At 39.1% G+C, this 14,071-nt stretch overlaps 1 protein-coding gene across 3 annotated transcripts; it reads right to left on the reverse strand.

Moving 5' to 3' along the window:
* Positions 1-7,567: 7,567 nt before the first annotated feature.
* Positions 7,568-13,855, reverse strand: RUG3 (Regulator of chromosome condensation (RCC1) family protein). 3 transcript variants are annotated; one of them, XR_011083332.2, is made up of 7 exons: positions 13,082-13,855; positions 12,086-12,225; positions 11,334-11,528; positions 11,090-11,218; positions 10,847-11,002; positions 8,274-8,546; positions 7,568-8,167 (listed from the first exon to the last, which is right to left on the reverse strand). XR_011083332.2 is itself a non-coding variant. In XM_068631449.2 (7 exons), the coding sequence occupies exons 1-6, from the start codon at positions 13,594-13,596 to the stop codon at positions 8,353-8,355; spliced, it is 1,329 nt and encodes a 442-aa protein (XP_068487550.1). In that variant the 5' UTR covers positions 13,597-13,855; the 3' UTR covers positions 7,568-8,221; positions 8,339-8,352. The 3 variants fall into 3 exon arrangements, 2 of the variants coding, with proteins under 2 accessions (XP_068487550.1, XP_068487549.1); XM_068631449.2 differs by having other exon boundaries at positions 7,568-8,221; positions 8,339-8,546; XM_068631448.2 differs by having other exon boundaries at positions 7,568-8,546.
* Positions 13,856-14,071: the final 216 nt, after the last annotated feature.

Consider the following 14,071-nt stretch of genomic DNA (forward strand, 5'->3'; position numbering starts at 1 on the left):
ATTGAAGCTCATCCACAACTTCTTTCCTGGGTTCTTCGCTTCAAAGAAGTACTGGAAAACATCCACCGATGGCATATGGCCATTGATGGAGGAGGGCCAAGCACATCTCACCATGGAAGCCAAGACCCAAAGCTAGACCGTGATGAACGTCTAGACTCAAGGAAGGAGCGTCTAGGACGTGATGAGGGAAGGCTACACATGGAGCGTCTAGGAGGAGAGCTAGACCGTCTAGGCCTTATTACAAGGTCAATGGCTAAGCACATTCACGCCCAATTGGATGAAGCCACGGATGGAAGAGAGAAAGCCTTGTACATGTTACATGGAGGCCCATTAGGGGTGCTTAGTAATTAGAGTAGTGTTAGAAAGCATAAATGAGTGAATATTCTAGAAGCTCATTTTGCTTGGCCGGTCATGAGCACATGTGCCATGTGCCTTGTCATCTTGCATTTCATTTTGCTCTCATTTCATTTGAACTTAGCTTAGCTTTCACGGCCATATAGCCTATAAAAGGGAAGGCCATCTCATGTATTTTCCAAGATTATTGATAGTAAAGTTATGCTGCCAACTTTGTGCCAAGCTTTGCTTCTACCTAGTTTCTAGGCTCTAATCTTCACATCCTTCACCTCTCATTGGGCTGGCCGAACCTCCCACTTCCATACATACCATGCACCTTCAAGATCACCATAGCTCTTAGGAGGATCTTGCTCATACACATCCATGGCTTCCGCACCATCTTTCACATGATTCTAAGAAGAACTTCATGAATTTGCCATCAGCCATAGTGGTTGCAAAGGATGGAAAAGGCCCTGACGAATGCCCAGCTGTTGGGATGCACGCTCGATCCCCGTGAATGGAAGGCGAAGCTTGAGCCTCTTGAAAGTAGTGGAGTACATGAAGAAGAAAGGGTCTTCGGGGTCAGCACGATCATCGATGCACACGGGTTTGCCTTCCTTGCAGGGTAAGACCTTTACGAACCTATCATGCTCCCTCCCGAAAATGCGATATTTCTCATCAGACTCGCCTTCCATGTACGCCTTTATGTCCTTAAAGGAGATAGTTTGGGAGGTCTCTCCTAGAAGGCTATCAAGAGCCCAGCGGTATAGTGATTTGTAGTCAATGGAGGGAGGTGGATTTGGTGTAGTTTTTGTTCGAGCCATCTCGAAAAGAAAAGCTAAGGAAGGAGAGGAGAAAAAGAAGAATAAGAAAAAACGAAGATTTAGAGGAAGAAGATGGTGCGACTCAGGAATCCAGAAAAATAGAGACGCGTAAACAAGGAGCATGAATCATAAAATGCAGAAAACATAAATAGTCCCAGAATAGTTATAGCATGATATAAGCATCGAAATCATAAAGCAGGGGTGATTATAAAGTAAAGAACATACCTTTGAGCAATTAGGGTTCGGAGGATCGTAGTGGTTGAGGAAGAAGAGAAAGTGTTTTGAGAGCAAGAAATGCTAAAGTGAAGTAATGAAATAGTAAGGAGCGTAGGGGTTTGAAGGTTTTAACGTATACGAAGAAGTGCAAGCGACAACGAGCCTTGGCCGTTGATCTTGCCACGTGTACGCTAATTGAAAAACTATGGCGAGACGTCACTTCGGTGCACTATTCACGTCCTGTCACCCAAATGCCACATAGGTCGCCACAGGCGATCACTTAACCTCTTCGCTGAAACAAGTTACAGCTCGAGCCTGAGGGGCTTGTGTATTGTCCAAACCTCAGACCTCGACTGAAGAAGAGGTCGAAATCAGACGTCGACATCGGACCTCGGTGGTCCGACAGTAATAATGGGCCACGTAATCTGGGCCCCACGAACAATATGAGTTAACGTGAGTTAACACCCAAATACCAGAAAGACCTAAATCACGAGAGGATTATGCATGGGGTGTGTATAGTACATTCAGGTACGACACAAGCAAGTGTTCCCTGGAGGCGCTGAGGCCCGTAAGGGATAGGGTTTCCAGGGAAAGACTGCATGCATGGCACGTGAATAATTAGAGCACCCACAAAATAGATGGCATCACAGTGCTGGTACATGAGTTGGTACCCTGGAAGCCATACGGTTAGAGATACTGCACTCCAGAAGAGGCAAGTCTTGTGTCGCGGCTGCGCTAAGCTTGTGCAACGCGTCTCAAGATGCCTCACCAGTAAACCCTAATTCCACTTAAGGAAAGATCCTTGAGGGATAGGGAAGTTGACCTAATTACAGCCTATATAAAGGGTGGTAAGAACCCTAGAAAGGTACGTTGTTTTTAAGACTGAAACTTCTTTGCACACTTATTATTTCTTAGCCCAGTACTGACTTGATCGTCGGAGTGCAATCAACAGGTAGGGCTCCCTATGTTTCAACTGAGCCACTCTCAGCTACCCAAGGAGAGAGCGAAAACCACCAGGAGATAGGAGGTGCCACCATCTGCCTTTGAATTCTACGACGGCTGAGTCAACTGGCGAGAACACTATGCTACCTAGGGAGATTATTACTACCAACTATCAAGGATGTTGCGTACAGAACAAAAGTAAGTAAAGTTACATAGAGTGCATTTAATATAATGTCCTGTTCCTGCCGGTTAACCAGATCATGCTTCGTGCATAGCTAAGACTTCGCGTATCAAGGACTCCTTCTTCGTTGTTCCAGATCACTACCCTTCGCCGCCGTGAGTACCTGAAACAGAGAGAACAAAGGGCGCCCTAGCGGCCGTTTGCACTCCGACGCTCAAGTCAGTAGGCAGAAAACACTATGCACCTCCGTGTCGGAACACCGTAACTGTGATGTTCTGAAGGCGCTCAAGTCACTCGTGCGTACAGTGTGTAAGCTAGCAAATGATTCGAGTGTCTGTAAGAATGTGGAAAACGTACCTTTCTAAGCTTTCAGAAAAGCTTATATACCTTGGGTTTTAGTGCTACTGCCACGTGTCACTCATGACTTAAGCGCAACTCCACGTGGAAGGCCTTACGACGCTGTAACCCAACTTAGGGAAATCCCAACGCGTAAGTCTTCCCTCTTTGAAGTGCATCCAGCAGGGGGTGACTACCTGGGTGCCAACTCATGCGCCCTAGCTTCTAGTCACTCGCCCTGTGAGTATCTCAGCCTTCCTCTCGCACCATGCACGTAGATTATCCCTGGGACGTGGCCCTCTCCCGGGTCGTGTCTGTCCCAGCGGTTCTCCAAAGATGGCGTGGGTACTTCACGAGTCAGGTCAGTCCCTGCTGGTACTAGAACTATGGCTTTGAAGCCACCTTTCTCTTCTCTTTATTACTGTTCTGAGGTGCCGAGGCCTGAGGCCTCCACGCCCGTACCGTGGCCTCTTATTGGGCCGCCCCCTCCACGGTCTTCCCTACCCGTGGGTATCGGGGGGTGGCACCATCTGGCCCAACGCACGCTATCAGGATGACGAGTCACGCCTTTGAGGTGGGCGACGCCTAAACCTGCCGACGCCCAAAGCTGGCGACGCCCAAGACGGTCAACACTTACTTTCCTCCTTGGAGCCCCTTGGTGGGTCCTATCGTATGTTTGACTTTGGTCAACGCCCAAGGACTGGTCGGTACATATCCATATTTCAAGTTTTCCATACATAGAAAGAACATTAAGAAGATATGAAGTTGTTCAACTGCTAGAAATGACCTCTCAACAAATATATTCTTTAGTGCCTACATAAAGCCAACTTTTGAAAGGAAGTGTACCGCCCTGGTAGTCGGAAGTGATGACGTGGCATCAAGCTACGGTATAGGCGTGTTGACGAGACGCCAGGTTGGCAGAAGGGAAGGAAGTCGGGGGGCTCGTGAAGTCGCCAGTTATTAAGTTGGCGTGCTCCGATCTCCAGCACACCGGAACCGGCGGTCACCGGGTTAAAGATGAAGTCGCCAGATGTAAACTCAGGCGACCAAGTGATTAGAGATCGCCGAAACAAGCACATCGCCGAAGATGAAGGCGGTGCAGATTATGAAGGCGGCCGGCGAGACCACAGGGAAGGTGTATACGAAGGCACCCTAACTCGCCAATCCCAGTAGAGATCGCGCTCCAAGGCAACTATGCACTGAGTAGTATCATGCATAAGTAACTTAGCCAAAGGAGAGTCAGAAGCAGCGCCCAAGTCAAGGAGGCTCCAGATGATGGCACGTGTACAGCTGGATGCGAGCCACGTGTCCAGATGTGTAACTGCTAGGAGAGAGAAAGTGTCCAGGTATATAAGGGTTTCTCAACGAACTTCTGAGGTACGCACGTTCAGATTGTCTTCTTTACGCTTGCGAGTTCTTGAGTATACTGAGAGAGAACTGGTTCACGGTTCCTTGAGAGTTCTTGAGTGTTACTCTTAGTATTTGGTGGTTCAGTCTCTGACTTGGGCGTTGGAGTGCGATCGGCCGCAGCGGCGCCGCTCTGTTCTTTTGCAGGTTCTTGAGGTGGATCGTGACGAAGGACAGAGGTTGAAGCGGCGCACACGTCGATCCAAGTTTGACGAGGTAAGCTTCAACGTTCTGGTCAACAGGCAGGATCAGGAAGGAAAAAAATATATCTCGCATAAAGCGGAAACTCTACTAAATCACTAGATTTGAAAAAAGTCTCAAAGAAGTACACTATGAGGGTTCATGTAATTGACTAGGAGAGAGTGATTAACTCATATTGGTCAAAAGATGCAATCCCTCCCTAGAGAGTAGGACTTGTGATCTAATGATCATATGAAAAGAATACTCAATTGAGTTAGGAATGGCTTGTGAACAGATTACTCAGACGAACAAGGAGTGGTTTGGGAAAGAATAGTTAGTTAAGCCAAGAGTGACTTGACAAAGAATACTTAGTTGAATTAGGAGTGGCTTGGGAAAGAATACTCAACGGAGTCAATTAGGAGTGGTTGCAAGTTGAAGGAATACTCATTGAGTCAGGAGTGGCTTGTGAAAAAACAAAACACTTAAGGGATTAGATGAGAATGATTAGATCTCAAACAATACCCAAGGTATTCACCAGGAGTTTATGAGTCCAAAAAATAATTGAAGTGTACTTCACAACATTAGTCTAATTAGTGGAACTCACTTTGTTGATTGAGAACTGGTTTGTTATGACAGATGAACCAACATAAATTGTGGTGTATTTGTCTACCTTCCTTATCTCTATTATATTGCCTATTATTACCATCTATATTAACTTGGAAAATAGAGTTATTATGATAATGCATGTTCAAAATGTTTTAGCCAAAAAAATAAGTTAATTTATAAAGTTGTTTTTGCTATACTTTATCTAATGTAAAAATCTCTATTTGATTACTTGCTATACAAAATTATTGTCTAAATAATCATTATCAAACGATATTTATAAAAAAAAATAATTAAAATAAAATTCAACTCTCTCTTTTTGTTTTTTCTATCTCTCTTAATCTAAAATTTTTGTGTGCATGGAGTTGAAGAGGAATGAATTTTGAAGATCTTCCTAAACTTTATAAGTAGTTCATAAAAAAAACAATACTATTTACAATATCGAGTGTCAAAGAATTAAAGATTCCATTATAACACCATGTCACTACATTGTTTTCCATGTTGTATACTTTCTCTGTCTATCCTCGATGCCTTAAGAGTTACCCAATTTAGATGTTGCATTCAAAGAGAAACCATGGCTTAACGCAAAGTCGAATAGTTTTCTCCATCTGGAGATTTAGAAACAAGAACTACTAGGGATGACATAATGATGGAGAAAATAAGAATAACTAGAATTTAGTCTATTTCCATTGCTAGCCAAGGAAACATGGATAAGAAGATTAAGCAAGAGCATGATTGAGCAAAGGTTCGTTAACACGTTTGATACCATGTAAAGAAAAGAAATAAAAGGAATTATACCTTGTATCATAATCGAATGAAAAAGTTAGAAATATACACAGAAGAGAGTATCTACAATTATGCTATTGTGTTCTATAGTTATGCTATTTTGGTTCTATACTTTCGCTATACAATTTCTACAAATCAACTATTCTAATATGGAAAATTACTATATTTTATCTCAACTTTGATTTCCCTATAACGATTCAATTTCAAATGGCATATTCCTCCATCTCCTAAGTCTTTTACATTTTTTTTCTTACTCGTTCTTATGTTTTCGTGTTCTTTATTTTTCACACCGATTTTTTACTATTAATCATCACGTTGTTCATGAAATGAAACAATTAGGAAATTCATCTTTGATTTAGCTACTTGACAATCTTATACATTTATGTATTGTTTAAGTTTCTAATGGATAGTTAAGGTTTTCAACATTCTAAAGTTCCACTTTGAACTCTATTATTATGTTAAGTGTTTTCAACATTCTGAAGTTCCATTTCGGTACTGCTTTTTTTATTCAATTGGCTAATAATTTCTTAGGTGCACCTTTTAATGCTGTTCAATGAGGAGCACAACTCAAGTATTCTTACAACTTTCGGAACATTAAACATATTCACTAGTTTACGCAGCATATATTATGCATTTCTGAACACTTAACTAAGAATGTTAGAAACCACGAAACCTCAACAGACATTTAAAATTTGTCGTATTAAATTTGTCATAGTTAAAACAAGGTTTTGGTTTCAACGATATCTCCATTTTTTGTGATGTCAAGTTTTAAACATATTCTAAGTATTTCTGGACTCCCAAAATGTTTCCCATCATACTTCCTTTCTCTTTCATTATCATTTTTGTATAAAAAAAAATCGTACTTCATTCCTATTTCCACCAATTGACATAGTCAATGTGTGCATTTCAGGAAAAGGCACAATGGATGTTTCTTCTTACACCCTACCCTATCAATTAGGTGAAATGATCAAACACTCCGTCTAATATGCCCTCATTGTATTCTGGAAAATTTAATCCAGAAAATACATTTCAAAACCTATTATATACGTTTCGGAAAGTTTATTTCAAAAATAATTTTCTGAAAAATGTTTCAGAAATTATTTTTTAGAAAATTCTGTTCTAGAAAATGTAATCATGTAATCCAGAATATATTTCATGAACTCCAGAAAGTATGTTCAAGAAAGTTTTCGGAAAAGATAATCCTGAAATCATTTAAAAAAGGGTAAAACAGTTTTTTAAGAAATTTGATGGGGTGCATGAAGAATGAGCCGGCATAGTGTAAGAATTCCTAGGCTCCTGGATATGTTGAATGTTGGGCCTCTTAGCTCGGGCCTCTTAGCTCCAAAATGAGCTTTTAACTACTATATCACATTCAAGACAAGACTGTTTCTTCCTGCACCTCCATACACAACACAAAAATACATTTACCTCCATATCTTCTTCTGCCACCTCCTTACACAACACAAAAATACATTTTTATCCTTTTTGTGTCACTTCCATGGAGTAATTTTTGAATTATGTAATCCACAAACTCATTTGAAAAAGGACTTCCGAATTACATAATCCAGAAACTAAATAAGACTTCCAGATTATGTAATCCGTAAAATAATCATGCATCTAAAAAAAGACTTCCGAATTATGTAATCCAGAAACTAATTACAAATTTGAAAAATGACTTCCAGATTACGTAATCCAAAATATTATAGAGATATTTGAAAGAAGGTATAGAGGTGCAGGATGTAACAGTCTACATTCAATAGAAGTATAAATATAAAAGCCATTAAAAGAATTAGATAATCATTCTCATTTGAGTCACTTTTCAAAAATAAATTAATCCCAGGTCACCACTAATGATATGAAAGCCTTTAAATACACTGTTAGATTATCTCAGACGTCTTTTTACATACGACGAGTGAAAAGCTCCTTTAAAGCCTTGATAACTCTCCTTCCTTGAAACTAACTTTTGATAGTGAATTACGTGTAGTCAGTTTTTCAACCCAAGGTGATATTCAAATTTAATCTTTTCCATCTACGTCGGAAAAGACAATAAAAAAATACACAACTCTTATTATCAAACTATAAATGCAGGACCTCCGGTGTAGTCAGAGTAGCTAAATTAGATGTGATGGACTTTGAGAGCAATTCAACCATCTCAGGTTCTTAAAATTTCGCTATCCGCAAAAAGTGCAAGATTCACACATTTAGCCTGAGATGGTTTCCTAATGTTGATCAGAAAAGGATGAAACTATTCTAAACATTGGCTGTTAAGTACTTCAGAATGCTCGGGGACTAACTTCTTCTGCCATCTCAAAATCAAATGAGGAAAAAGAAACAATGCCCACAGCACTGATGAAGATATCTGAATTCATTGAAACCATCATCTTCAATCATCATATGTTCATTATATGACATCCTATTTCAAAAAAAAAAACAAAAAAAACTGCATTTTCACCCAAGAAATTTACCTTTTGCAGCAAAATTAATTATATCCAAGACAGTAGGACATTACAGTCAAGGAAGAAATTTCCACCTCAGCTGTCGAAATCAACTACTCTCCCTCAAAGCTAAACACATGGCATGTGAAGCACCAATTGCAACTGATAAAACTTTGTGAGGTCCTAATCCATCATCGTCCATTAAGAATTTGACTTCAACAGGGTATGGTTGAACGGGTGGTAGCCCAGGAACTCCTAATTGAGAATCATTAGCATTTCCCCACATGTACAACTTTCCATTATCTGTTAAGAACAAAAAGGAGTATGCTTAGTTTGTGCTACGATGATTTGAAATTTTGTTTAGCAAGAACTTATCATGATAAGGAAAATGCGAAATTTCGAAGTTAAATTTCCGGCCAAACAACCTACAACTTTGACAATTGATTTTTAAATTGGTTGAGAGATCAGCTCTAAGCATTTTGATTATTTACATCACTACATCATCTAATCGCAATATTTCATCAGATGAACTATTTACAGCAAATGTCCATAATTTCTCCTCTCAATCTACACAAGCAATCATATACAGAAGGAAATAAGATGATTAAAATACAGAACACCGGACATTTTCAGAAAAAGTTGAAGTGCATATTATCATTTGCGTCAATAGAGTTGGTAAGAATATCATCTAATTGCATAATGGAATTCACAAAATAAATTTATTCAGCTATAGTCAGATTCCTTTGCTAAACAACACACACACAATATTAGTGGAAGCCATGAAATAGATCTAGGGTTCAAACCCTACTCTATATACCATGTTACATTTAGATAATAGTTAAGATCAGAACTTCTATTAAAAAATGTTATTCAACCCAACTAAATTAGCTTTACTAGAGGTATTTATATATTGTATTGTATTCTTAACTATATTGGAGTTAGTTAGAGTCTAAGACCATCAAAGGAAGAATGCTACAATATTACTGTACAAAGAGTAAACAGTACACATCGTGTACACGTTTTCACAAAGCTCAATTCAAGTTGTGAGATTGTCTACTCTTTATGAACATTGACTCATAGATCACCGAGTTAATTCTAACACGGTGAACCAACTCTCTAAGCCTGAATGCTCAATTTGGTATTGAAATACTACAAAGGGATCTACAGAGTTGAAGCTACCCAACACCTACCATGTTGAGTGCTACAGAAAAAGGTGTCAATGTAATGGCAGTCATATCTCAAAAGTTCTAACATAAGGACAAATGAACAAACACAATCTCCAACTATCCTTCGCTCCATAAGTAAAAGTCATCCCATGCAAAAAGGACTAGTGTCCTACATGTGATTCTAAGTGAATGGAATACACTAGATGCAAAAGATTGAACAATCTTCTAAGTGCTAAAATAGAAAACCATCTACTAGACGACTTTGACAGAGTAAACGTTGCTTGTAAAATCTTCATTATGCGAAGTTATTTTATCATATACGTCTACTAGACAATTTTGAAAGAGTGAACTTTATTTGTAAATCCTTCCCTGTGTAAAATTACTCTCTTGTACAAGGAGTGGATAAACTAATTATATCTTCTCTAAGAGTTTCCTTGTAACCATCTTAAACATCTTTTGTTGTATTCGCAGGAGTGGCATTGTGTACTTAGAAAGTCAAGAGTGGCTTAGTACCCTCATGTTTTATCTCAGAAAGAGATAAAAGGAGAGTCAAAAGTGATTTTGTATAATCGTGTGAGCTAGAAGTGGCAATGTAAGAATACTAGTAATCAGAAAGTTAGTCTGTTGTGTCAATATCGTAATTGGGATGTGAGTCAATGTTTGGTAGGAGACAATCTTCACAATTCAAATTGTGTCTTGTGAAAGCTACATGTTACTTTGTCTACTTCATTTATTTGTCATTTGGTCTTTGCTTTACTTGAGTATGTCTTGTGCTTTTATCATTGTTTGGTGCTTCACTTGTCTTGATTTGATGCTTTGTACTTGTCTTTTTCTATGATGCATTGGGCATTAAGCTCTTGGACACTAGAGGACACACGGTAAAAACTGAAAGTTATTTATATATTAAAGTGAAGTTGTGCAACTTGCTAGATTAAATAGTCTTAAATAGAATTTATTGTAAAGGTGTTGTGATCTTTGTGTTGTACCTAGTTCCTAGATGTATCTTTTCAGTTTCCCTCTCATACATTGAATTCGATGTATCTAAAGATGATATAAATATATCCTAAGAGAGGGAAATACACGCTCTAAATTTCTAATTCCTTTGTATTATTCTTAACTTAGCTAACAAACATGGGGCCTATTACTAGTGTACTCTAGAAGGAATACGAAGAAAACAAACCCAACTGACCCACAAGTCAGTTAGTTAGGCAGTTGTCAGAATGTTAAGGATTAATGGATATAAATAGCAATGTAAATTTTGAAAACTCATTGTGAGGAGTGCTGAGACTTTCCATTTGTCGTTAATCAATAAAGAATAACTGTTCTCTTTTTCTCACTATTCTCTCTTTGTCTCAACCTCTGTGTAATGTCATGAGAATTTCTTTAGTTCTTATTACCAGCTGTATCATTAGTAGAATATGTCAAATTAAGTATTACCCGTCACAGCTGCGGACGAGGAACCCCCACATGTAATATATATAATATGTTCCTGAGATAAAGCCTCAACTACTTCTGGTATCTTCTGATTCTGGACAGATCCATGGCCCAACTGACCTTGTCCCCCATGGCCCCATGAGAGCACTTTGCCATCACCTTAGGAAAATCAAGAATAGTGTTATAATCATGTAATACATGAGAATGGAAATGAAACAAAACAAACTTAGTGACACATCAACATACCAGTTAATGCTAGGGAGTGATATCCACCGCTTGCTATTTGAATTATTTCAACATTTTCAAGGCTGGGTACGGGCCTTGGTTTCCAACCACCAGTCTTGTCACCTCTCCCAAGTTCATAGTTAGAATTGGCTGACAAAATGCCAACATTATCAATTTTCCAAAACTAAAAGCACCGGATGGAAGAAGTTTGCTAGTCTTCTACCGAAAATACTGGGAAAAGTCATATAAATGAGGTGGCAATTACCTCCCCAGTTCCATAACTGTCCATCCTCAGTCAATGCCATTGTGAAAAATCCCCCACAGGAAGCAGCAGCAACAGGGTAAGGTAATTCTTTTACCCTGCAAGGGATACTAAGTCCACCAGCATGATCTGGGCCCCGACCAGGACCAAGGCCCAATCGACCATCCCCTTCATCTCGACCCCAGATATAAAGCTCTCCTACATCCAGTACAAACCCAACATCAGTCTCAAAGGCATTTTCTACGTCGTTCATGTTACTTGACATTCCTAAGAAACTCAAATCGGTGCGAGAAAGTTTAAAACTAGAAGAAATGAATAGCCTTGAGATGATAAAAAGATGAGTGAAAAAAGAAAAAGCTAAACATCGAAATAGAAATCTCTATCTGCCAGCAACCAAGCATTATATTTTAAAAGACTTGACAAAAATTTTCAATACACAAAACCATCAGATTTGACATGTATAATATAAGTGCACCTTCTTTCAATCACTGCTTAAGAAAATAAGTGTACTGGGAGCCTGTAACTTTAGGAAGATTTTATATCCTTTATATCTTTCAATAGATTGGTTTTGTATTCCAAAGTAAAAAGAAAGACACAATTCAGGGTAAGAAAACACGGTAAACAATTTGACAATAGAAAATCACAACTGAAGTGATTAGCCACATTTTAAATTCAGTAATTATTTTTCCTTACTATTCATCAATCTAAATTTGTTTTAAACAATGCTGAAATAAAGTTCCAGCCAACATACAAACCTGATTCTGTTATTGCAGCAGTATGTGTTCCACTGGTAGCAATGTGTTTTATAGTTCCCTCCCAGGAGCCTTTTACCAACCTAGGAAATAACTCTCGGTGATATACTGAGTGTCCAAGTGCACCAAAACCACCATAACCCCTGAAAACTTCATTTTCATCCATAAAAAAAATTTATTGAGAGGAAGAAAGCATGAAACATAAAATTTAGGAACTTTTCAACTCGCTCAAATTACAAAAGTATTCCCAGCCTCAACAATGTGTTAAGCTCGCATGGTAGAGTAAATTTATCTTGAGGTTTAGGCCATGAATAATTTCATTTAGGACTAAAAATTTCTAACCATGCATAAACACCGTCCAGCCAGGCATTATGCCCAAACCTCTTTTGTGGTATTTCTCAGTCAAGCTAAGAGTAGTACAGTAAAAAAAAAATCAGCATTTCAACAACAACAGACATATCTTGTGAGAGGATTATATCTTGATCACAAAAATATAAATAATTAGTCAAGTTTGTTTCAATTAGTTTCAGCTTTAACCGTCTATTTAAATTATACAATAATACATACAACCATTCATTTAAACTATATAGTTTTTTTTTCTCCTCTCAATTTGCCACCCCTTACCTCATTCCCTGAAAATAAAGAAAGAAACTTCATGCACAATGTATAAGTCTTAGCTGAAATTACCAACAACTATCTGTCAATCACTTTAATCAATCAAATTTGGCTTCACTGGACATTAGACGATCAACTAACTTTAGAATTCACATTAATCATCAAGTGCCTGATGTAAGAAAACAACCACGCTTCAACCAATCAGAAATTCCAGGAAGATAAGGGTGCTATTGATATCTATTTTGAAAATGTTTTTAGTTTAAGTAATCAATTTCCGCTTCACATAATAAACAAAAAACATCTTATATGCCTGATTTTAGAAAACAACAATCAGAGATTCCGAAGTGACTAATTAGAGGTTGAAGAAGTTGAAGGGGTTCTGACCAGGTGAAGACCTCGCCAGCTGATGTGAGCGCAACGGAGTGCAAGCCCCCGAGGGCGAGAGTGCGAAGGTTATCGAGGTGAGGGTTCAGGGTGGGCACGAACAACGAATTCTCGTGGCCGAAGCCCAATCTTCCACCATCGCCTTTTCCCCAAATCCAAAGGGCCCCATCGGCGACGAGCGAAGAGTGGAAAAGCCCACACGAGAGGCCCACGTCGGGGGCCCGACGCTTCTCCGCGTAGGGGAGCCGGCCGGAGGTTTGGGCGAGGGAGAAGGAGGATTTGGGGACGGCCAGGTTGGCCACCGGAGAAGGGTACAGGCGCGTCTCCTCCACGCCGCCTCCGAGCTGGCCGGAGGCGCCTCTACCCCATGAGAGGACCTGCAAGGTGACGGTGTTGTCAGCGGTTGTGTCAGCGGTGTAGAGGAGAGGAAGCCTCGGGGTGACGGAGGAGTGGCGCAAGCGGCGAGTAAGAGTGGCTATATGGCGGTGATGGTGGCGGCGGATAATTGGCTTCATCTCTTTCGGTTAGGTTATGCTTTGTTTTTGGTTGTTGAAACAGTTTGGTTATGCTTAGTACAGTACTACTGCTAAGGGTTGCTTCATCACTAATGGTAGCTGCTCTGATTTTCACGGTAAAATATGGACTTGGCGGTGCACATTGCTTACTTACCTACCGGTTGTGCTACAACGATCAAACCACCTTTCACACTTCTTTGTCTTTGTTTGAACAGGAAAGAGAGTTTACAACGAAATAAAGAAGAAAAAGATAAAAAAAAATAAATAAGACAAAAAAATAATGAAAGCTTAAATTGCTTGAAGTTAAAATAAAGAAAGGGAAGTTAAAACAAAGTTATTTGGAAGTTTATAATAGGTTTATTGATAAAGGAAGATAATATTTTACAATAATATATTTTAAAATAATTTTTAAAATAAAATTTAAAAAAAATATTGTATAAAATAAATATTAACCAGGAATATTTTGTGAAACTAC

The sequence above is a fragment of the Phaseolus vulgaris genome, chromosome 8 (assembly GCF_051622355.1).
Source record: "Phaseolus vulgaris cultivar YP4 chromosome 8, ASM5162235v1, whole genome shotgun sequence".
In the NCBI taxonomy this organism is placed as follows: Eukaryota; Viridiplantae; Streptophyta; class Magnoliopsida; order Fabales; family Fabaceae; genus Phaseolus; species Phaseolus vulgaris.

Excerpts from the sequence above, each read along its gene's own strand:
- RUG3 (XM_068631449.2), bottom strand. The coding sequence starts at position 13,596 with ATGAAGCCAATTATCCGCCGCCACCATCACCGCCATATAGCCACTCTT. Across the intron at positions 12,226-13,081 it reads GCTGGCGAGGTCTTCACCTG|GGGTTATGGTGGTTTTGGTG; the intron begins GTCAGAACCCCT and ends TGAAGTTTTCAG. Across the intron at positions 11,219-11,333 it reads ACAGTTATGGAACTGGGGAG|CCAATTCTAACTATGAACTT; the intron begins GTAATTGCCACC and ends GCATTTTGTCAG.